Below are 25,122 nucleotides of genomic sequence, written 5' to 3' on the forward strand. Positions count from 1 at the left end.
CTGTCTCTTTCAGACTAACCTTCCTCACCGGGTTGTTGTTGAGATTAAATGTAGATGGGAGAACTCTGTACGCCTCCTTGAGCTCCTTGGAGAAAACTGGAGGGAATCCTAAAACCTTAGAGTTAGAAGGGACCCTAAGCAACATCTAGTCCACCCCGCTACCAGGCAGGAATCACGGCTGAATAATGGGCAATGGTGGGAGGATGAAACCATGAGTATTCCTGACTAACTCTGTCTTTGCTTTGTCTGCTACGGCAGGTATTCCGAAGAGGAGATCCGTCAGAAAGTGGGGACCTTCCGGCAAATGCTGATGGAAAAAGAGGGTGTTCTCACCCGCGAGGACCAACATGGGCGGCAAATGTGAGTAGGAAGGGATGGCATGTACCAATTGCTTGCCTGGCCAATGTGAATACACCTGTTGCTATATAGAGCCAGTGTGGTGTAGTGGTTAAGAGCGATAGTCTCGTAATCTGGGGAACCAGGTTCGCGTCTCCGCTCCTCCACATGCAGCTGCTGGGCGACCTTGGGCCAGTCGCACTTCTCTGAAGTCTCTCAGCCTCACTCACCTCACAGAGTGTTTGCTGTGGGGGAGGAAGGGAAAGGAGAATGTCAGCCGCTTTGAGACTCCTTTGGGTAGCGATAAAGCGGGATATCAAATCCAAACTCTTCTTCTTCTCTTCTATATATCTGTATAGGCACTGGGATCCTCACTGCAAACTCTGCCTGTTTTAATATCTCCCTCCTGGTTTCCAGTGTGCCTGAGCCAACAGAGCCTAGTTTCCCCTGAACTCCTTGCATTTAGAAAACTAGCGTGTCAGGGCAAAGGATTCCCCCCCCCAAAAAAAAACTCCTTGCATGTAGAAAACTAGAAAGTTGGGTTTGAAAGCTTCCAGGTCAGGCAACCCAGCGGCTCATTTTCACTGTCCTTGCAGACTGCTTTCCCCCTTCCCTCGAACACAGCAAGGTGCAGCCAGGCTGGCTGGTTCCCTTCCTGAGGGACTGATTTCCCTCACGGACCATGGCTTGGCCTCCCTGCCCCCACGTGAGAGGCCCTCTCCATCAGTAACGCTTCTGAGCTTAGCTGCCGTGCCAGCAAAGCGCATATTATAATCCATTAGCCAGCACTGGGGGAGGGCGTAGAAGAAACCAGGTCACTGAAGAGGACAGGAAGAGAGCTTGCTGATTCATTGCACAGGAAGGCCTCCTTTGGGTGGGGGAACTGGGGAGGACGTGGAACCTGGGCAAAAGGGAGAGCAGCTGGTGCGGTCCAGGGTATCGTATCACTTTTCATCACACCTTCCAACTTTTTCCGATGCAAAACCGGGATGTGCACTTTTTGGGTTGTGCTCCCGGGAGAGTCATGTGCCCCACACCTTGCTCTCGCCCCGAAAACGTGCTTTTGGGGTGAGTTCTTGTGCGGTGCCCAAAAACCGGGCAACCCAGTCAGACGGGTGGCATTTAAATAAATATTAGTATTACAAAACGATGCATGGCATGGATAAAGCGGATAGAGGAAACGTTTCTCTCTCTCTCTGAAAACACTGTTTCTCATGAAGCTGAATGTTGAATGGCTGTCTGAAGACAACTTCTTCTTCGGCGATCACTCATAGCTGAGTGTCTTCCATAAATGCGGTTTTAACAATGAGTCTGTAAGTGACTGTGGAGGCCAGTTCTGGATCCACACATCCTTCCATAGTGGGGACATTGGTTTCCGGGTGGGAGTTGATCACGGTGTGGATTTGCCAAGCATGCCTTCCTCTTAGCACGTAGTTGAACTATGGAACTCATTTCCCCAGGAGGCAGTGATGGTCTCTGTAATAAATGGAAATCTGCCCTTATTCCCTTATGGGGGACACAAGAGCCCTTATAGAGTCCTTTGCAGGTTCTCCATTGGTCGGAGAAAAGAATAGAGGCCAACCAGAGAATATTGAGAAGCAAAGCAGCTAGTAAGCCTGATCTTTATTGAACTGTTGCAACAGGGTGCTCCCCTCACACGCAGAAAAGGAGGAGGAGGACCCAGAACCCAGGTGTGCCCGCTCTTATATAGACATTTTAAATTGCCCGCCCTGGAGTCCAAGACCACCCCCAGAAACATCATACCTACATCACAGAATAATAATAATAATAATAATAATAATAATAATAATAATAATAATAATAAATTTATTATTTATACCCCGCCCATCTGGCTGAGTTTCCCCAGCCACTCTGGGCGGCTCCCAATCAGTGTTAAAAACAGTACAGCATTACATATTAAAAACTTCCCTGAACAGGGCTGCCTTAAGATGTTTTCTGAATGTCAGGTAATTCTTTATCTCTTTGACATCTGATGGGAGGGCGTTCCACAGGGCGGGCGCCACTACCGAGAAGGCCCTCTGTCTGGTTCCCTGTAGCCTCACTTCTCGCAATGAGGGAACCGCCAGAAGGCCCTCGGCGCTGGATCTCAGCTCAAGACCACCCCCCAGACACATCATGCCTACATCACAGAAAGTGCAGTCTACAGCAGAAATCTGAGTGCATTGTTTATCTCCTGTCTGGCAGGTTACCTGTTAATGCTTACTTGATTGGGGAGCCTGGCCAGTCTTTTGTAGTGACAAATACTTAGTTCCTGAGGCAGGTCACAGGCTCACACCCTATTCATACACAGATATACCCTTAAGACAGGTTTTGTGAATGAAAAGACAATGGGGAGAGGCTTTTCCATTTTCCTTTGACCTTGCAGAGAAAACATTTGGTCAGTTTGGGAACCAAAATGGCTCCAGGACTGTCCTCCTGTGCTGCCTCATACATGTGGCCCATACATCATTTATATACGTGCCATGAACATACATACATACATATACACACACACACACACACACACACACACACACACACACATGACCTTTTAAAAAAAATTTCATCACCAACTTGGATGGCATTAAAAGAGAATTGGATAAATTCATGAAGGAGACAGCTATCAGTGTCTACTAGCGATGATAGCTCTGCTTTGTCTCCACAGCTGGAGGCAGTAATGTTCCCTGAAGTCATCTGGTTGGCCATTGTCAGAACAAGATGCTTGGACTAGATGGGCCATTGGCCTGATCCAGCAGGCCCTTCTTATGTTCGTCTTTCCACATTATTTCTGGATTGGATTAGGGAACTCTCTCAATAATCGAGGTTTGTAGCAGCCCCAGCAAACCGTATGGTGGAAAAACATGGGAGTCTCATGGCCTCTGCCTTTGCAAAATCGTAAGCGCTTATAAATATCAAGGCTGGCAAATGGTTTTGAGAAACTGACTCACTCCTCTTTTGCCTGGCATCCCCAGGGGAAAAGCTGAAAGGGGGGAATTATAAGGGGAGGCCACAGCAGCCTGCAGACACAGCCCAGGAAGCATTAATCTCTGTCGCTAAGGGAGCTTAACCCAATTACAAACCGAGTGAATAATTGGCTGCTTTAAGGGAAATGAACCCCAGGATGTTTTGGCTCAGAAAATACAACAGAGACATCAGTGGGCTGGAGAAGCAGGGAAGGAAGCATGGCTGTCGCGGAAAAGCCTATTCATGACTTTTGCCTGTGGTAGCTGGAGTGCAAATTAGATGGCTGTGAATAGCACATGTTGGGGCTCAAAGGGGAGGGACCCTTTATAAAAGCGGCAGGGTAAATGTACACCCATTCAGAGCGGGGACAAAATGCATTGCCCTCACTCTGACTTGGCTTTGTGTTGTTCTCCCACACTCCAAGGGGGAAGTGATGCCATCGTGCTTGCTGGTTCCTATATTCCTCGCAGAGGAAAAGGTTTGAGAGAGTGTGGATTTGCACATTGTGAAATAGAAATCAAGCCCTCGCACTGTGATTGGGGGAAAGGTCTGTTCAAGACTCTGTTTATTAAGTCAAGGCAATTGCACCCCCATCAGCCAGGCTCTTCTCTGAGCTAATCAATAGGGTGATCTGCTTACACACACATTTTATAAGGATGATAAAGTTGTCACAACCTGGTTAATAAGAAACCACAATAAATTGGCTTTGCGGGGTGGGGGTGGGGACAGGAAAACAACATCGCAGGTCAAAAACCTGAAACATTCCATACTTCCTTCACTCTTTCACCTTTTCTCCCACTTCAGGCTGACTCTTTCTTTTTATATTCTTGTATTCCCCCTTGTCCCGCTGTTTTCCCCTGGGGAAAACTGCTCTTTAGCGCTTAATCGGAGAAAACAGCAATTTCCCACAGATTGCTGTTTGTTCTGATTTAAAGCTAAAGAGAGGTTTTTTCCTGGGAAGGGAGCGGGACAAAGGGAAAACTGCTCGGACCCATGCTTTCTAGACCAGGGCAAGTGGAAGTGTGGTTGAGCCCATCAAGAGAGGTGTCCTTAAGACATAACCCGGCTCAGGCCCAGGGCAGGAGCAAGGTGGGGGCGGTCTACCCTGGCTGTCATCACTGAGGGGGGTGACATTCGTTCCCATGGGCCACCCGCGACTCTCGCCTGCCCCAAACCGTCGGGGGAAGGGGAGTTGTTGTGCTGCTTTTCGGCACTTCGTTTTGTCAGCCCCGTGCTCCCGGGCTGCTGGAGGAGGCATGCAGGCAGGCAGGCAGGGAGAGGATGGGAATAATACAGTAATAATAATTTATTATTTATACCCCGCCCATCTGGCTGGGTTTCCCCAGCCACTCTGGGCAGCTTCCAACAGAATATTAAAATACAATAACCTATTAAACATTAAAAGCTTCCCTTCAGATGTCTTCTAAAAGTCTGATAGTTGTTTTTCTCTTTGACATCTGGTGGGAGGGCGTTCCACAGGGCGGGTGCCACTACCAAGAAGGCCCTCTGCCTGGTTCCCTGTAACTTGGCTTCTCGCAGTGAGGGAACCGCCAGAAGGCCCTCAGAGCTGGACCTCAGTGTTCGGGCAGAACGATGGGGGTGAAGACGCTCCTTCAGGTATACTGGACCGAGGCTGTTTAGGGCTTTAAAGGTCAGCACCAAGGAGGCAGGAGAGTAAACAAGTGAAGGGTGGAGGGAAGGAGAGAAGCAGAAGCTCTATCAACTCAGGACCCAAATCCTGCAACCCCCCCCAAAAAGCTCAACAGCTTTGGCCAATCCTTTCCTTAAAAAAGCTCAGCAACCTCTGGCAATAACAATGGGCAGATCACAGCCAGTCTGTGAGTAGATTGCAGTCTCTTGGGAGTCCAACTAGATTTCAGTGTTTGGGGGGGGGGGGTGACAAGAAATTTTCCTCACTGGGTACCACCTGACCTTGCTACGCCACTGCTCAGGCCTATTCCAGGCCCGAATCCTTGCAGAGCCCGGATCCTTACACAACACTTCTGCAACGTCCCCCTCCTCCTTTTCTCTTTGGTGCAGAGTGATCGAGAACCATCAAATGGTGGATGACGAAGAGTACATGTTGCAGTACCCGGAGTACGGGAAGGGATGCCCTTTGCAGTGCGACTGCACGACCGACTGCTACCAAGACGACAGCAGACACCGCGAATACAGGTGAGTCTCCCGTGGAGAACACAGGTCATTTTCCACAGTTACAAGAAGGGTCTTGTGAGAAACAAACCCTTGGGCAGTACTGCCCCCTAGCTGATGTGGCATTACTTGGGGGGGTTCTAAGAGGCAAGCAGGAGGCAGGAGGACACAGAGACCAGGAGGTGGCAGCGGGGGGATGCTAAGAAGTGAGGGGGTGGTAGTGGGCTGTAGATGGGCTGCCCCAAACCCATTGGTCGCTTATTTACCATTGACCAGTTTAGTGCCTAGAGCAAAACACCTTCCTCGCTTCGTATTTAAAGTTTTACTGCTCTTGATCACTTACAAAGCTATTTAATTTGCCACGTTGGTTTGTATTTATGGTTCTTGTCACAAGATAGCCAGTTATTGGAGATAGCCATTGATTTTTCTTATAAATTAGCTACCATAGGTCTGCGGTAAGCGAAGGTTTGTTCATGCCTGGTAAGGAGTTCTACATAAATAGCTCATGCTATAAATGTCCATCGCCCTTGCGTCTTTGTCAGTGAAAATATTTTTCATGCAACGTCTGGTGCCGCTGGATCAGTTTTGTTGAATTAACCAGACAGAAGGTTTCGAGTGGATTTTAAATAAATGCTACTGTTCTGAAATTGTTGTTGTTGTTGTTAATATGCTGCCCATCTGACTGGGATGTCCCGGCCACTGGGCGGCAAACTGCTATTCTGAATGATGTTTTCAATAGGGTAGGGAAAACTGAGGGTGAATTTATGGAACCAGTGGGACTGTGCCCCAAAAATGTTTGAGAATCACTGAATTGGCTTACAGCAGGGTTCATCAACATTGTGTCCTTCAGAGGTGGATGGACTACAACTCCCACCATCCCTGGCTCTTAGCAATGTCACCTGGGGGCTGATGGGAGTTGGAGTCTTATTAGCTTATGGAGTGTATTGTGTTGGCGACCCCTGTAAACCAGCAAGTGACTATCCTAAAATCCTCTTCCTCCTCCTCCTCTACAGGCTGAAGAGACGATCAAGCAGCTCCACCTCTCCCCCGCCCAAGAAGAAAAAGAAAAAGAAATCAGGTCATCGCCGGAGCCGGTGAGTCACCCCCCAGTGGCACTGATGTTGGGTTGGAAGGGCAAACAAGTGGATATGACCCGGGCCAGGGACTCTTCAATCCAGCCAGAATGCTGGGCTTTGAGCAAGTCCTATACAAGGATGTGGGGACCTTTGGCTCTCCAGATGTCGCCGCTGTTACTGCAACAAATTTATTCATAGCTTTCTAAACCGCAATCTGCAAAAATAAATAACACAAAACAGTTAAAAACACAAAGACAACAGACACATTTGAAACAGGGCTGAAACCCAAACAAGTGATAAAGACCATTTTATCCTGCCGGAACCAATATGGCATCATCTGTTTCTGTTAAGTGCAGATAGTGGGGAGGCCTATCGTATTGCACCAGGAATGCTATTTCAGTTGGTTAGAGCGTGGTGTTGATAATGACAAGGTTGCAAGTTCGATCCCCACATATTTCCTGCATTGCAGGGAGTTGGACTAGATGACCCTCAGGCACCCTTCCAACTCTTTTGATTCCATGTTTTGGATTTCTCCCAGGCCTTTGTGCAGCCCCAATTCCTGCCTGCAACATAACCTGTTGAACTCTGGGCTCAGCACACCTTCCCTGCGGTTGGCGTTGCCAGTTTGTTCACCCTAACCCAGAGACCGGCTCTGCTTCCCCCGGCACAGAGACACTTCTTGATGCTTCGCTGTGCCAGTATTCCAAGCCTGACTGTGAAACTCATCCATTCCTTGATGTACTAAGTGCAGAAAGGGGAGGGCGGGGGTCTCAGCCGTTCTTTGCCTCCAGTTCTCTCCCCCCCCCCATCCTGATTTCAGATCCCTCCGCTAATGATTTCCTCCTCAGAGCTCAGCTAACATTTTAATGAGTGTGGCTTTCTTAAACCAGGCCAGCGGGAAATGAAACTAATGAGGAAAGTAGCGGGGGGGACCAGGCGAGAATGGCGCTGTCTCCTCCCTTGAACCAGATGATGATGTATAGGTATAATGTATAGGTATAGGTATAAATTCCCCATAGGGCTGAGAGGGTTCATCCCAGAGGACCATCCTATGGGGGCTCAATCAAAAATCCTTTGAAGCCTTAACCCAGGGGACAGGAGATTTGGAAGGTTGTCTGGGTAACTGGGCACAGGAAGTGATGTCACAGGGAAATTTGGGGGGCTTTGGCATCAGGCTTGGGATAGCTAAAGAGAAAGAAAACCATTTTGGCAGGCTTGCTAATGGCAGGCTGGGGGAGATCACAGCCTCCAGCATTTCTCCAACGAGAATAGGGATGCCCTATTCAATAATAATAATACAGTGGTACCTGGGGTTACAGACGCTTCAGGTTACAGACGCTTCAAGTTACAGGCTCCGCTAACCCAGAAATATTACCTCGGGTTAAGAACTTGGCTTCAGGATGAGAACAGAAATTGTGCTACGGCGCCGCAGCAGCGGGAGGCCCCATTAGCTAAAGTGGTGCTTCAGGTTAAGAACAGTTTCAGGTTAAGACGGACCTCCGGAACAAATTAAGTTCTTAACCCAAGGTACAATAATGATGATGATGATGATGATGATGTTATTAGTTATACCTTGCCCATCTGACTGGGTTGCCACAGCCACTCCAGGCAGCTTCCAACATCTATAAAAACATAATAAAACATTTAAAAAACTTCCCTCTACAGGGCTGCCTTCAGATGGCTTCTAAAGGTTGTATCTCCTTGCCTTGGGGCGGGGGCATAGCTGTCAACTTTTCCCTTTTCTTGCGAGGAATCCTATTCGGAATAAGGGAATTTCCCTTAAAAAATGGAAACATTGACAGCTATGGCGGGGTGGGGGTGTCATATATCTCCATACCCTGCAACATTTCTCCAGTAAAAATAGGGACGTCCTAAGGAAAAGTAGGACATTCTGGGATCAAATCAGAAACCAGGACAGCTTCTGTGAATCTGGGACTGTCCTGGAAAATAGGGACACTTGGAGGGTCTGGGAGATGCCTTACATTTCAGTGCTGTGAAGAACAAGCCCCTCTTGAGATGACCATGCTGTAAGAACAGTACTTTGTAGCAATAAGTTACAAAGTCACCGTCAGTCTCCTCGCAGGCTGCATTTCCTGCAAATACATTGTGCTCCCAAGTGGTTCCGCGCGTCGATAATTTACAGACAATCACTATAATTATAACTCAGTACGATAGAAAACGTTAGCAATTCAGCAGCGGCTGCTTATTTGATGCAGGGATGGGGATGTGGCAGCCCTCCTTCAGGTACATTTGGTTCCCCTCCCATCTGCCTCTGTCAGTGGTCAGGGATGATGGGAATTGTAGTCCGGCAACGGGTCCTGGAGGGCCACAGGTTGCCTCTGCTTTCAGCCAATAGGTGGGGAGGTACCATGGCCAATGGTATCTAAAGCTGCTGAGATCAAGAAGCAGAAACAGAGTCCCACTGCCCTCACTCCACTCTCAAGAGAGGTCATCCATTAGGGTGACTATGGCTAATTCAGTCCCCAAACCACACCTGAACCCAACTTGAGATGGATCCTGATCACATATATCCTCCAGGAACTCCTGGTATTAATAATAGCAACATACTACCCAGGATTACGCTGGTGGCACTGTGGGTTAAACCACAGAGCCTAGGACTTGCTGATCAGAAGGTCGGCGGTTTAAATCCCCACGACGGGGTGAGCTCCCGTTGCTCGGTCCCTGCTCCTGCCAACCTAGCAGTTCGAAAGCACGTCAAAGTGCAAGTAGATAAATAGGTACCCCTCCGGCAGGAAGATAAATGGCTTTTCCAAGCGCTGCTCTGGTTCGCCAGAAGCGGCTTAGTCATGCTGGCCACATGACCCGGAAGCTGTACGTCGGCTCCCTCGGCCACAACCCCAGAGTCATCTGCGACTGGACCTAATGGTCAGGGGTCCCTTTACCTTTTACCCAGGATAGCTCAGTCAGTAGAGCATGAGACTCTTAATCCCAGGGTCTTGGGTTTGAACCCCACATTGGGCAAAAGTAGACCTGCATTTTAGGGGGCTGAACTAGATGACCTCGTGGCACCTTCCAGCTCTACAGTTCTGTGATTCTATTATTATACCTCCATTAAGCAAATAAAAATAGCATTTGCCAACCCACCAACCCCTCCCCAGAAATGTCTCAACAAGTGGGGCAGGGGAGGGGGGCATCAAATTGAAATCATTAAATTGTCGGCTGCATAAATGAAATGTTATGAATCGCTTTAAGAATGATTGGGAGGATGTCCTCATAGCAAAAGCGTGGTCTTAAGGGAACAAAGCAAGATTATATGGTGGTGTGAAAATTGCAGTATATGCGTTTTATATATACATTACCCAAATGAATACATTTTGGCACACATTACTTGGCTGGAGAAGTGCACTGCAAAATTGGGAGAAGTGTGGATTTTGAAGGGTGTCTGTGTTTCGTTCACATATTGTTTCTGGAAGTGTGGATTAAGTAAAGTTTGTCTTTAAATGTGAACTCAGTAGAGATAGTCCCCCCTTTCTTACTTCCTCCCCGTAAGAGGTGGTGAAATTTAACAAGTTAAAAAAGTGGGGGTGATGACCACAGCAGATGCCATTCCTTAAATACTGAAATTGGAACATGTGAAATTGGGGGGGGGTACTACCTAGCATCGCCCCAACTCCCTGCTGGGGTGGGTCTTACCCATAATGCCACCTAAGCAGGGCTAAATTAAAGCAACAGACACATGAAACATAAAAAGGTTTGTGAAACACCCCCCTTTTCAAAATTGTATAAGTCTGAGGAATGTTGTTTTCTCTTGGTCTGACCTACCTCAAAGGGCTGTAGTGTGGATAAAACTGGAAAGCCCTGAGCTCCTTGGAGGAAAAAAAAGTGGGGGGGGGGTTACAAATTTGACAGATGGAACAAGAGTTCTCCAACCCCAAATCCCTGGCAATGCTTCTGAACCCCGCAAGTTCTGAACCCCTGCTTTCACCTCCACAGGGACTAGCAACTTGCTCAAGAAAGCTGAGATTCTTTGGGTGTCGAATTGAACCCTTTCTGTGTTTGTGCAGGGTCACAAAAACACACACAGTCCTGATAGATGTGGCCTGTGTAATTTACTTACTGGTTTTAAAAATATGCCAGGTTAGACACTTGTCCGGCCCGGTCCTGATTTCAGGAGTCTACCTTGTTCTACAAATCCTCCGCTCTTTTCAGAGAGACACTCCTTAACCTCTCCTTTGTCTGTTTCCTGTCTTGCAATCTCAGCAAAAAAAGGAAACCTGGATCTGAACGCAGGTGAGTGCCAACAGAATTTGCATCATGCACATGATCTATTTCCTGTAATTTCCCATATATTTATAGAACCCCATCCAAGATGTCTGGTTTTTTATGGCTTTCCCCACACAGTTTCCCCAGCCACCTAAAAAGCAGTCGCATAAAGTAAGGGGGCTAATTGGTCTGGATACCTTTAACCCTTGGATGGCTTCAAAAGAGAATTGGACAAATTCATAGAGGGGAGGGCTCTGCCTCTACAGTTGAAGGCAGCTCAGCTTCTGCCTCCCAGTTGCTAGAAACCACAGGAGGGTAGAGGGATCTTGTGGTCAGGTCCTGCTTGCAGATTTCCCATATAAAGCATCTCGTTCAGGGGTCAGCAAACTTTTTCAGCAGGGGGCCAGTCCACTGTCCCTCAGACCTTGTGGGGGGATGGACTATATTTTGAAATAAATAATAATGAACGAATTCCCGTGCCCCACAAATAACCCAGAGATGCATTTTAAATAAAAGGACACATTCTACTCATGTAAAAACACGCTGATTCTTGGACTCTCCATGGGCCGGATCCGGTCCCCAGGCCTTAGTTTGCCTACCCATGATCTAGCTGGCCTCTGTGAAAACAGGAACCTGGACTAGATGGGCCATTGGCTTGATCCAGCAGCCTTTTCTTATGACATTCCCACATGCTGATTCAGCTCCATTTCCTCCTGACAAACTGACATAGTCCTTTTTTGCTTTTCAGCGGGGATAGCTCTTCCCCGGTCCGGAAGGAGAAGAAGAAGAAGACAGGGAAAAAACATCGGAGAGACAGGTAAAGAACTCAGGGCTCCCCCTTTTCATCTCCCCCTATCCTATGGAAGATCCATAGCTCACTGGCAGAACATCTGCTTTTCATGCAGAAGTTGCCCCCCGTTCAATCTCCAGGGGCATCACTGGGGAGGTTGTGGGGGAAGGCACTGAAAATCCTGCCAGCATCTCTTTGCATCTCAAGTGCTTCACTAACAGAGCCAGAACCTGGCTTCCATTTTCATGCTGGTCATGCTGGACTGTGACAGGATTTTGGAAACTTGTATGGGTACTTCTGGGCAAGCAGCCAGTTCCAAAGCTGGCTAGTAGCACTGCCAGCTGGCCTAGGGATCTGGACCCTGGAGGCAATTGCCCTCAGGCTGGTAGGTAGAGGAGGCAGAGCAACTGGGGGACTGGTGCAGCCTGTCCTGTCTGTCCCTCCATGGCTTATCTGGGCTGCCCATCCACCACTAGTCAGCATGCTGTAGTCACCAGTCAGCAGCGCCACCTGTTGACAGCCAAGCAAACTGCAGCATGACAACACCCTTCCATTTTTATTATATTCGATCCCCAACATCTCTGGCTAGGGCCCTAGGGAGCTACTGCTGGTTGGTGTAGACACGACTGAGCTAAGTGGTTCAATAGTCTAACACAGCCTCATTTGTTCTTATATCTGTATCTTCCACTAGACAATCTCACATTGATAGGACAGTACATACTTTTTTTAAGCAAAAGGTCCCAGGTCTGACCCCCCCCCCCCAGCATTTCCAGTTAAATGGAGGCCCCTGGATTGGAAGAGACCTTTCTTTTCATGAAACTGAGGTGTGCCACTGTCAGTCACAACTGGTTAGAACTGGGCTGAATGGACCAATGCGCTGCAGAGAACTAACAGAGGCAAGAGATTGTCACGGCCTCCAGCTCCCATCAGCTCTGGCAGGATGCTGTGAATTGGAGTCCAGTGAAATCGACAGGGCAATATGGCTGTGTTACATAGAAGTTGCTGCAGGTTCTGTCAGTAAAGGCCATGGTCAATCTTTCTGTTGTCTGCACAGCCCCACTCCCCACATTCTGGACTGAGATGGTCTGGATGAGCAATTTATTTATTATTATTAAATTTATTGCTCACCCTTCATCAGCAGGTCTCAGGGCTGGTTACAGCAATTTAAAATTCAGGAATAGGGTCTGCATCTTTGGTGTGGCTCTTATGCAAGGAAAGAGATATTTGGCTATGCGCTCCCCCCCACCCTTTCTCCTGGACCATCTCAACCAGTGTCTCTCCTTTCCTCTCTTTGTTTCTGTTCTTCCGGTTGCCCATCAGGTCTGCGTCTGGCTCTCGTAAGAAGAGGAGGCACAGGTGAGGGTTAATGGTGTAGATTCCTCCCCCCACCGCACACTTTGTCTCCCCTAATCCCACATCCACGTTCCTTACCTCCTCCCCCACTTCAGCCGGGACCAGCAAGGCAAACTATGTACTGCCCTCTAGTGGCCAAAGACCATATTTGATCCCTTTTCTAGAAAAAAATCACCACTTGCCCCTTGTCGGGCTCAAGGTCTCTTGTGGCCAAGCTCAGAAGAAACCAAATTGGTGCAGGGCCATGAAAGTAGCTCCATAAAGGCCACCATAGCCAGGCACGAAAAGGCCAAAGGATCTGGGTTCTAAGGCTTGCAGGGAACAAGGAAGGTCACTTGAGTTGCCAGGGAGGGCGTCACCAAGATTTCACCTGCCAGGAACTCCTGGAGGAGTTCGCTCCATAATGATGGGGCCACCACCAAGGAAGTCCAGCCTTGGACATCCAGATGGGTGCAGGGGTTACCTGTGGAATCTGCTATGAAAGTGGTGGTTACCAAGTTCAAAGGCATTTAAAAGCGGAGTCGAACAGATTTATGGAAGGAAAGGCTATCAGTGACTACTAGTCATAGAAAACATACCTCTGAATACAGTGGTGCCTCGCAAGACGAAATTAATCCGTTCCGTGAGGCTCTTCGTATAGCGGTTTTTTCGTCTTGCGAAGCAAGCCCATTGACAGCTTAGCGGATTAGCGCTACAGCTGTCAAGCGGCTTCCAGCGATCAGCTGTTAAGCGGCTTATCAGCGGAACAGCTGATAAGCGGCTTAGCGGCTTAAGAAAAGGGCGGAAAAAGCGAAAAAAACCCGCGGGGGGATGCAAGATTTTTTCCGTCTTGCGAAGCAACCCCATAGGGAAATTCGTCTTACGAAGCGCCTCCAAAACGGAAAACCCTTTCGTCTAGCGGGTTTTTCGTCTTGCGAGGCGTTCGTCTTGCGGGGCACCACTGTACCAGAAGAACAGCAGGAGAAAGTAACTGCACTCCTGCCCTGCTTATGGGATTCACAGAGGCAACGGTTGCCAGCTCTGTGAAACACATCACCCAGAATCTGCCATTGGAGGCGGCTACCTCACTTTGTCTAATGATAGAGCCGGCCATGGCAAAAATTAGGTGAGCTCTCGGTCTGATCCAGCAGGGCTCATCTTATGTTCTTACATGAAGTACAGTCTCTAGAGCTATTCTCTGCAAGCTGGGGAGGGTGTGGTGGCCAGAATTTATATAATAAGGCATAAAATGCACCAACATTATAATCACTTAGTGATAACAATGAACTGCAAGAGCCTTCAGTGCAGGCACACAGAGCTCTCCTCATCTGCAACAGCCTCCCTGTTCATTTCAGCACAGGAAGCTGATTTGAAGGTGCAGATAAAGCAATGGGTCATGGTGAGGTGAGAAGTCATGACTTGCAAAACGTTCTCTAGATGGTCAGAAAATAGCCTGCCCCTCTGATTCCGGACCCTTCTCCTAAGAGTCGACTCCCCATGGAGAGGCTGATAAGCAGGCCACAGGTTTGGCACTTTGCCACCTGGAGAAGCTGTTCCATGAAATATTCTAGAAGGGGAAACTGGCTGCTGAGGCTGGTGCTTCCTGTGCCCATGTCTGGTTTCCCTCCTCCTCCTCTCTCTCTCTCCCTCTCCCTTTTCATGTGCGTTCAGTTTTCTGCTGTCTCATAGGTCCAGAAGTCTCAAGAGCAAAAGGAAAGAGAAGAACAAAGACAGGAAAAGGTGAGGATCAGAATGGATTGCGCCCCATCCGCAGAAGAAAACAGCTCAGAAAATAGGACAAGTTGAATGCTTATTCCCATGTTACTTGCAAGTGAAATTCCTCCCCGGAAGCAAATAAAATGGGAATTAACCATCTTGAAATAACTCATGGAAGGTGAAGCAAGCTTGTTTCCTGCTGCTCCAGAGGGCAGGACCCAAACGGATGGATTCAGATTACAAGAAAGGAAATTCTGACTAAACATTAGGAAGTGCTTTCCAATGGTAAGAGCTGTTTGACAGCAGAACAGCCTCCTTTGGAAGGTGGTGGACACTCACTTGCTGGAGGGTTTCCAACAGAGGTTGAATGACCACCTGTTGGGGATTCTTTTGTTGTGATTCCTGAATTGCAGAGGGTTGGACTAGATGACCATTGGTGGTCCCTTACAACTCTGTGATTCTAGGACTAACACCTTGAATTTGGCCGGTAGCTCACCAGCAGCCAGTGTGATGCTTTCAGAACTGGTCACTCAAGGTCCTGTCAGACTCCTGAACCCAGACCCATGGTTAGGCTCAGCATCCAGGCCTGGATCTGAATCCAGCCTCTTTGTAACTTGCACCAGCTGGTCCTTCCTTTGTGCCAAAGTCCTGGCTGTCAATCAGGGTCTGGGTCATGATGGGGGCAGTCCCAGAACTCCTCCTGAGCCACAGTCATGGACTAATTGGACACAGAAGAATAGTAGGGGGAACCAGCTGGGGAGCCCCCAGGGGAAGAAGGCTGAGGACCAGGGGAGTGGTGGTGGGACAATGGGGTGGGAGGGAGAAGAGGGAGAGGACTGGAAGGAGGTGTCAGAATGTGAAGGGTTAACAGGGCTTAGTGAGCTGGGGGAGTCTGTGGCAGAGAGAAATCCAGAATCAGAGGCAGAGGTTGAAGAAGGAGAGGAGGGAGACCAAGAGAGAGAGAGGAGTCAGGCTGGTGCAGAGCCATGTGTGCCTCCCCCTCCTGCCCCGACAAGCTCCCCTCCCACCTTGTCTTCTAGAACCAGGAGAGGCATGAAAAGGGGAGAGGAGAGATTAGCTGTGTGTAGGTGCAGTCTCTGATTGCTTGAGGAAAACACTGGAGCACTTAGGCAGCTATGGGGAGACGAGGACCTTCAGTCTCAGTATCTGCTCCATGGGGCAAGACCTACCAGGGATAAGCTGTTGTGCTCACCCAGGTCTGTGCAGATTGTGTTTTTGCTAACAAAGAGTTAATTCCAACTTGCACAGTGTGATTTACTGCTGGCTCGCTCCTGACAGCCAGGCTGCTGGAGTGCCGGGTTCTGCCTCACCTTCCCGCTTCTCCCCATCCTCTCCCAGGTCACACAGCGAGTCGTCCACTCGGAGGTCCCACAGGCGCAGCAGCTGCAGTTCCCGGAGCGCCTCGCTCTCCTCAGATTACAGCGACTGCAAATTGACAAGCAGGTAGGCTGGGCTTGAGCCTGGTTTGGCCCCAGGTTTAGGGGTGGGGAGGCACAGCTTGGGGGGGGGAGCTCTTTAAATGGGACGGGTTGTGCGTGATTTTTTCACTCAAAGAACATACATGCAGAGTTTTGCGGTGTTACAAGTGCCACATATTATCCATTGTGCATTTTTTTTGGAGTTGATCCTGCTTAGTGTCTATGATGTCAAATGGTACATCTGTTTTCACACAGATGTTGTTGTAATGAACGTTCTTATTACAGTCATACCTCGGGTTACAGACGCTTCAGGTTGCGCTTTTTTGGGTTACGGGCCACCGAAACCCAGAAGTACCGGAACGGGTTACTTCTGGGTTTCGGTGGTTGCGCATTTGCAGAAGTGCTAAATTGCACTATGCGCATGCACAGAAGCACCAAATTGCAACCCGTGCGTGCGCAGACGCGCGGACATGGGTTGCAAATGTGCATCTTGCATGGATCACGTTCACAACCCGAGCGTCCACTGTATATATTTAAATTATGGGTGTTTCAATGTTTTACTGTGTATTTTAAGAACGGGTAACTGTATTTTTATTACTGGATTTTGTTTTTATTCATGTACTGTTTATATATGGCTCGATTGTAAAAAAGGGGGGGGACTTAAAGCAGTCTACAAAGAAGAATAAAGCAAGAAATCATTGGTAGAAGCAGCTTTTAAAAATAGAATAAGTGATAGGCAAAAACCAGATCAAAACACATGCCAATATATCTGGGTAGGCTTGTCTAAACAAAAATGCATTTACCAGGTGCCAAAGAGAGTACAATGAAGGCGCCTGGCTGATGTCAAGAGGCAGTGAGTTCCAAAATGTAGGCTTACAAATGTGGAAGAGGTATTTTGTGGCACCCATAACAGTGCCAGTTCCACAGATGGAAGCAGTCAAGTGGGTGTACATGGGGGTAAGGTGATCTTACAGGTATGCTGCTCCCAAGTTGTTCAGGACTTTCAGTTGTTACTAGAAGTAACACCTTGAACCTGGCCCAGTAGCAAACTGGCAGCTAGTGCACATCCTTGAGCAAAGGTGTTCTATGGTGAGAGGGTCTCACTCCTGTCAGCAATCATGCTGCAGCATTCTGCAGCTCCAGGATCAAGTGCAAGGGAAGCACCGATACAGCACATTGCAGGCATCTGGTTTTGAAGTAACCAATTAATGGGTAGCTGTATTTCTTTAATAGACCTTCTGGACTTCCAATGAAGCTGAATGTTGGAAGATAAAAAGAAGGCCACCAAATTGGGGGGGGGGGCTCCAAAGGAGGATTAGATATATTCATGGAGGAGGATAAGGCTAGCTCTGCTACCACAGTTAGAGGCGGCGATGCTTCTGAATACCAGTTCCTGGAAACTGCAGGAGGGGAGAGGGCTCTGGTGCTCGGATCCTGCGTCAGGGCTTCCTACTGGTTGGCCACTGTGAGAACAGGATGCTGGTCTAGGTGGGCCCTTGGCCTGATCCAAGAGGCTCTTATGTTCTTATATTGGCACAAGTTTCTCAGTGGGAGCTCTCCTTGGTGCTGAAACAACCAGCCTGCCTTTCCCTGTGAACTCTTGCACCAGATCAGAGCAGGATAGTTAAGTCTGGGTTCTCTCTAGCTGTATTACATCCTTCTGCAGCCAAACCTACCTGGTGGCCTTACCCCATATGCTTCCAATCAACTTGCTTGCTGGCTTCTGTTAGAGCAGCTGGTTGGCCACTTTGAGTAGAGGATAGTGGCCTGATCCAGAGGACTCTTCTTATGTCAGTGTTTCCCAACCTTGGGCCTCCAGCTGTTTTTGAACTACAATTCCCATCATCCCTGACCACTGGTCTTGCTAGCTAGGGATGATGGGAGTTGTAGGCCAAAAACATCTGGAGGCCCAAGGTTGGGAAACACTGTCTTATGTTCCTAATAGATGTTATTCTTCTTCAATTGCTGTTGTCCTTTATTTGTTTGGGAACTGCCTTGCTATTTCTCCTTACAATAAATCCTTCTGGGAAAGAGAGCAACAGTCTCATGGAGGCCTACATATCCGCTGACCAACCCTTTCTGTCCTCCCCTTTGCTTGCAGACTGAGTCCCAAGTACAGAGAGGATGCCCAGAAGGGCAGCAGCCACCAGTCCAGCCAGAGCCCCTCCTCCTCCTGTACCGGCCACAGCCGATCAGCCACGCCTCACCAAAACGGGCACAAGGGCGGTGCCCAGAACGGCCGCCATAGCCACGGCGCCCTCTTGGAGAAGAAACAGGAGGTATGGACCTTTGGGGTTTGCTTTTCTCAGGGTTCAATCCAACCCCACCTTCCCCAGCTGCCGCCGCCCCACCTTTCCTCCCCAGATCGGCTCTGCCCCATCTCACGTTGCTCCCTCCTCTTAGGCGTTTTGCTCAAAGCGTGGCGGATGGGGAAGGCTAAGGAGAAGATGCTCCTCCAAGCCAGGCTTTCAGGTGCTGCTGGACTCCAACTCCCAATAGCCAGCATGGCCAATGGTTGGGGACGATGGGACCTGCAGCCCCACAGCATCCGGAGGGCTGGGGGGTTGCTCTGGAACTTCTCTCCCTCCCTCCTTCTCCGTCTCTTTCCCCTTTCATCAGACACTCATGTGCTACATCTGCATTGGGGTAACTCGATGGTAGAATTTGGGCTAGATGACCCTTTGGGTCCCTTCCAATTCTGCAGTTCTCTGAGTCCAGGAAGCACTTTGCTGAGATCTTTTTGAGGAGTAGCATTGAGACAAAAGTCCATCGCCAAATGTTTTCAGGTCCGAGGATTTGGGTCTGTACGCCAAAGGCTTCCATACTTCTCTCCATGCTTTTATCACCACCTCTCACTGCCTGTTTGTGGTCCGCAGGAAAGGTCCCGATCCTGGCTATTGCTGGGAGTCTTTTTGCTTTTTTTTTTTACCCACATGTAAGCTGTTCGAAGGCAGGAACAGGCTGTAGTTTGGTGGTAGAGCACACGTTTTGCACAGACCATCGCAGGCTGAATCCCTGGCGTCTCAAAGATGCCTGCTGGAGACCCTGCTGGAGAGCTGCTGCCAGTCAGTGTGGGCAATATTTAGCTAGATGGATCAAGGTCACACTTGGTTTAAGGCAGCTTCCTATGACTAGGAAGCGATGCCCTCCATGGCTTAGCTTGACAACAGCACCGTGCCTTTAAAGAGCAGAGATGGGGAAGGAATGGATTCAGTTTGTGTTTTAATGCAATATCACCTACAGCCAATTCCAGGCTTCCCCACCCTGAAAGCAGCCCTCCCCATGGTATAAATGCTTCAAAACAAGATGAGTTCTTTCAGTTTAAGCATTCTCCATTAGGATTACCTCTCTCCATTCTCCTGCCCCTCCACCTGCCATTTTACCTCCAAATTTCTGAGCATCTTGAAAGGAAGGAATTCCTGGTACAGTCTTCCCCAGAGAGTTTGCTAGGCCAGTCCACTCTAAGTTTATTCATTCCATTGTCTCTTTCTCCTCAGCCGTCTCTTTCTCCCTCTTTTTTTATAAAAAAATATAAACAACATATATACACATTTTTATTTATTTTCCTAACCATGTGATTCTACCTCTTTTTTCTGCACACCCCAAATCACTGTAGTTTGTTTATTCCATTATTCATCTCTATGTGAGCCTTTCCCCCTGCCCTGCCCCAGTTCAAAAAAAGGTGGCATTAAATGAAAGGTGAGGGCTCTGTGACACCCCCCCCCAGGGTGTTGATGGATTCTAACTCCCACCATCCCTGACCACTGGCCATGCTGGCTGGGGCTGATGGGAATTGTAGCTCAACAACATCTGGAGGAGGGCTGCATCCCTGCACAAAGTTTCCTAATCCAGGGATTGCCATACAGTGTGTCAGGGAAGAATGTGAAAGACACCAAGGAGTTGCCTGGGTCTCTGCATGAGTCACTGTTCTGGTGTTGGGTGGATCATTCCCCCTTCCCTCGGACTCATTTTCCCCAAACTGGCTTTGGAGTCAGTTATGACTCCGGGCTTACATGTGTGACTGGATCCATCAGCACAATTGTGTCCTCTGAAAATTCACTCCCAGAACAGCAACTCACACAGAGGCGTCCGAGATGAGCACTCTTGTGAACAGGGGTTGTTTCCTCTCTCACACTCTAAAACTAGTCGTACAGTGCGCTTCATGTCTCAGAAGTGTGGGAAACAAAGCAGAATGTATTTTAATGCTTCGGGAAATGAATAATAGAGCCAGCTTTTCTCCAAATTCCCTGATAATACTCGAGTCAACACACGTTTCCTTTGGTTGTCAATTGCGGCTCCTGCTGTCCTGTGCAACTTTTATTTTATTTTTCATTTTTAATCCCAATCTGTGTTTTTCTTTAGCCTCCCGTTCGAAATGTGGTAATATAAAAGTTCAATTTCTTGCTCGGCAGAAATCTGGGGACTGGGCGGGAGGGCGACTGGGGTATGCCTTTCGGATTCCTGCATTTTCTTTCTTGTTTTCTTCCCTTTTTGTAATGTACAGAAATGCAAACTATATCTTTCTCTTTTTCTTTTTCTTCCATTGTTGTCATGTGGATCTAGAAAATAAATATTATTTCTTCTATTATTATCATTATTATTATTATTACAATTTTCCCCTTCCGTTTCGTTTCTTTGTGTGTGTAAGTGTGGAACCCTCCTGGCCAATTAAGAAATGCACAGACGTCTTTCTTTAGTTCTTTACAACCATTGAACTCTGTTGTCTGTTAAATTTCACATTTAAAAGGGAAGATAACTGTGTAGTTTCCTTTTCCTTTTTTTAAATATTATCTGAGGCAAAGCAGAAAGCTCCATTTCCCTCTCCCACAGAAAGTGATGGGTTTGAGGTGGCTCAAATAAAACCCCCAAACTAATCTGGTGCTATGCCTGTAAAGAAAATGAGAAAATTATCAGGCCAGTTTGATACTAGAATTAATATCATCTGTGCTATTTTTTCTAGAAAAAGAGAACACCTCCCTTGTTCTCTTATAATGGTGCCCACCTGAGAGGTGCCAGAACTGGGGGAAAAACCCCTGGTTATCATTGTGTCAGCCACTACATTTTAGTCAACCAACTATTTAGATTAAAAAGGAGTATTTGTTGCCCCCAATTAATCCATCCGAAGTCTTAAATTATCATTATTTTTTAATCTCAGTACTCTTAGAAAAGCCCAGGTGGTTAGCAACATATACGATGGGGTGGTAGATGTATCTAGACTACAATTCCCATAAACCCCAGTGGCCAGAGTTGATGGGAGCCAGGTTAGGGTTCATGTTTAGAGTCCAGCGACTTCCAGAGGACCGCAGGTTTCCCATCCCTGATGTAAGACAAGGGTTTTCCTCTTGTGTCAGAAAACAGAGAACTTCTCCTAGCAGGGGCGCTGGCTCCTAGGGGCCAAGCCCTTTTGGATCCCCCTATATTTTGGGGATAGGGGCTGCCCCCCATGCCCTAAAAACATGGAACTGAAGAGTGGAACTGATCATAGTCCTCCTCCAGCCGCAGAAGGAAGGAGGGTCGAAGTAGCTTCCAACCGGTGGCAGTGCCAAGAGAGGAAGAGGAGGAGCCGAACTCCTCCCAACGTTCTGATGTCACACTCATGACGTCGGGATATTGCACATGTGATGATGGCTCCTCCAATCGCAAGCTGGCACCTCTGTCTCCTAGGAACACAGGAAGCTGCCTCATATTGAACCAGACCATTGGTCCACATAGCTCAGTATCATCGATGGGGATTGGCAGCAAGTCTCCATGGTTTCAAGCAGGGTTTTTACCTTCTCATACATCCCATTCCCTGGGCCCATAGGAAATAAATTCTGCAGGCTAGGATGCAGGGGGGAAAGAAATAGTATCAAGGCCAGCTCTACCATTGAGCAGAGTGAGGCAGGCACCTCAGGCAGCAGATTTGGTGTCATGAAAAGGCAGCAAATTGCCAGTTGTTCACTATTTTCTTCTTCTATTTTTACTGCCAGGTAATCAGGAGGGATGCTAGTGGGATATTCTGTCGCAGCTCCCAAAATACCTCTGCTGGCCTTGAGTACACTAGATACCTTGACTTAGACTTCTTCTTATTGATATTTAATTATTGTATATAATAATAATAATATCAATAAATTATTAGTTGGGTTGTTTGTTTGTTTTTACAAACGTCATGCAGAGTGACTTATCACACAATGAAGGCGTATCTAAAAGACAATACTATTTTTAAAAGGCAGGATTAAAACATCCCACCCACTTGATGAGGCCAATGATGGCACCAGGAGAGCCTCCCTGAGGACAGTATTGCGCAAACAGGGGAGCCACCACCAAAAAGGCCTTTTTTCGTGTTGCCACCCTCCAGACCTCCCATGTAGGAGGTACTTGCAGAAGGGCCTTAGGTGATGCTCACAGGGTCTGGCAACGGGTGGGTGGGCAGCATTTGCTTCTCTGCTTCAAAACATTTTGAGTTATCCCTGAGTAGAATCAAACTCAAATGAAGTTGACTTCCCTTTTAAAAAGGTGGTTTCAATTTTCATGCCATATTTTCATGCCGGTGGGCTTCCTTGGTGGTACTCTATATCTATTTCTCTTTCTCTCTCTCTCTATTTCTCTCTCTCTGTTTCTCAGCTCCTCTTTCCTCCTCCTCCTCGCCCTCTCATGTACACACTTTACAATTTCTCCCTCTTTCAACGGGGCCCCTTCTAGCTTATCCCAATACAAACAGATTCCCACCCCCACCCCCAACTTGACATTTTCTGCCTTCATCCGCTTCCTTTCTCGCATGATCTTTGGGACTTTTTTTTTCCTTTCAAAAATATTTAAATGTTACAGAGAAACTTTTTAAATTGTTTTATTTTCCGATGGCTGCCGCTATTTAGACAACTACTGGTTATCCATATGCATATATTTTTTTTTAATTTAAACAAAAATGAAGAATGATGGCTGCCTGAACTGACCAAGGCCACGTTTGCACCATAAATTTAAAGCAACTATTAACACCACTCAGAATGGTTGTGGCTTCCCCCAAAGGATTCTGGGAACTGTAGGTGTTGGTTAAAGGTGATGGGCATTTTTAGGAGACCCCTGTTCCCCTCACAGGGCTACAATTCCCAGAGTTCCCTGTGAAGAGGGATTGATTGTTTGACTTCTCTGGAAACAGTAGCTCTGTGAGGTGAATGGAGGGGCTCCCAAACAGCCCTTAACAAACTATGGCTCCCAGAATTCCTTGCGGGGAGCCATGACTGTTTAAAATGGTACCATAGTACACTCTGCGAGGGGAATAGGGGCCTCCCAGCAACTCTCAGCAGCCCCATAATGAACTGCAGCTCCCAGAATGCTTTGGGGGAAACCATAAGTCTTTGAATTGGTACCATAGTGCTTTAAATTTATGGTGTGAATGGCGCCTGAAATCCAAAGTGTGGTCAAAGCAAAGCAAAAGTTGATTAGCAAAAGGGGTCTGAAGCACGTTACTAAAGAGTCGTTGTCTTTTTCCCCATTCTGCCCTCCAAATGTGGAGATTACCATTTCTTTTTTTATTATTGCATTCCTCACCACTCCGAAGGTAGGTATTTCTCTCCCTCCGCACGTTCACTTCTACAGATCAGCCTGTTGAAAAGCACCGTAGTTTGATTAAATGTGATTTTTTTCTATCTTCTCTCTCTCTTTCTTCCTCTCTCTCTCTTCCTCTCTCTCTCTCTGTCTATCTCCTAACGCTTGTCTATTTTTGGTGGCTCTGTACAATTTTTATTTATTTTCTTACAATTAGCTACAAAGTCATGCTTCTCTTATCCTTTTTCCCCCCATGGAAATTTATTTAATTTCTTTAAAAATAATAATCCTCGTTCTGTTGTTAGAATGCATTTCTGTGTGTTTTTTCTGCTCTTCGATCTTGTGTTTGTTTCCATAAATGGTACAGTCATATCCAGCTGATTTGATTTCCTTTTTGTGATATTATTATTATTATTATTATTAAGACGGCTTACTATGAAAGCCATTTAATTGTTATTGCCAAAGTAAATTCACTAAAGCTGAGGGAGACTCTCCATACAATTGGAATTATCTTTCCTCTGCCTTGATCACATGGGTGGTTATGAGTTTTGTAGATGGTGTTAAAAAGACAGTTCCAGTTACAGTGGTCACTGAATTTTGGCAGCAAAATCCTCTCTCTTTATACAGTCATGCCTCGGAAGCTGAACGGAAGCTCTTCCAGAAGTCTGTTTGACTTATAAAATGTTTGTGAACCAATTGCTCCTGCAGCCAATCGGAAGCTGCAACGGACGTTCAGGTTCCAAAGAACATTCACAAACCGGAACAATCATTTCTAGGTTTGCAGCATTCAGGAGCCAAAACGTTCATCTCGCAAAGCATTCGACTTCCGAGGTACAACTGTATATACATGGAGCCTTTATCTATAGGCAACAACATCCAAGGGGATTTCGATGGAAGTGAAAAGATGTTTAAAATGACATTGAATATATACAATCTAAGGCAGCGGGTGGTGTTGGTTTGCAGTACAGTACAATCACGTCTTACAGACGTCTAATTTGTGTGTTTTCAACCATATGAAGTTGGAGGCCTTTAGTTGAAAGTTAAATACATGCAAGGCAGAGAGCTTACAAGCTCATTTTGTGCTGGGAAAACCCAGTGCAAAAAGAGCTTTTAAGCTCTTTGCAAGGCCCTCTGAGCACGCCAGCTGTGGAAGCCACTGGATGCTCTTTCAGAAGCAGTTTTATATGCACTTTTGCATATATGTGGAATCCATGCATCCGAACACCCACATAAGATGTGATTGTACTGTACATAATCTGGGAAGTGGGAGTCACTGAGGTTTGAGATTTGTGGCTACTGTGGAGATTCCACAAAGAGCAGGAAGAACTTATGAGGACTTATTAGAAGATCAGGCAGCCCCCTTTCCTTACCTCTGCAAAGTGAGGAAACTGGTAGCGTGTAACGCAAAAGACTTCGAAAGAAATAATGAAAGCTCCCCCTATCCTCAGAAGGGCCATCTGGAGAGTGACTCTGCCTAATTCCAGTGACCTTCCACCACTGGGACTGTGTTATTTGGAAACTGGCTATATTCCAGAAAGTGTCTTTATGTCATGTGGAATAAAATGTTGTG

General features: G+C 47.4%; 1 protein-coding gene across 2 annotated transcripts in view; it reads left to right on the forward strand.

Moving 5' to 3' along the window:
• The window catches only part of SRRM3 (serine/arginine repetitive matrix 3), a 104,331-nt gene that overhangs the window by 64,136 nt on the left and 15,073 nt on the right, over window positions 1-25,122 (forward strand). The window contains exons 4-12 of one of the 2 annotated variants that reach the window (XM_081890384.1): window positions 259-360; window positions 5,341-5,475; window positions 6,465-6,545; window positions 10,749-10,778; window positions 11,500-11,568; window positions 12,862-12,897; window positions 14,545-14,613; window positions 15,949-16,053; window positions 18,130-18,307. In XM_081890384.1, the coding sequence (XP_081746510.1) occupies window positions 259-360; window positions 5,341-5,475; window positions 6,465-6,545; window positions 10,749-10,778; window positions 11,500-11,568; window positions 12,862-12,897; window positions 14,545-14,613; window positions 15,949-16,053; window positions 18,130-18,307 (805 nt within the window). The remainder of the gene's footprint in view (window positions 1-258; window positions 361-5,340; window positions 5,476-6,464; window positions 6,546-10,748; window positions 10,779-11,499; window positions 11,569-12,861; window positions 12,898-14,544; window positions 14,614-15,948; window positions 16,054-18,129; window positions 18,308-25,122) is intronic. The other variant, XM_081890385.1, reaches the window with a different exon arrangement.

This window comes from Podarcis melisellensis, assembly GCF_964234715.1.
Source record: "Podarcis melisellensis genome assembly, chromosome: 15".
Lineage (NCBI taxonomy): Eukaryota > Metazoa > Chordata > Lepidosauria > Squamata > Lacertidae > Podarcis > Podarcis melisellensis.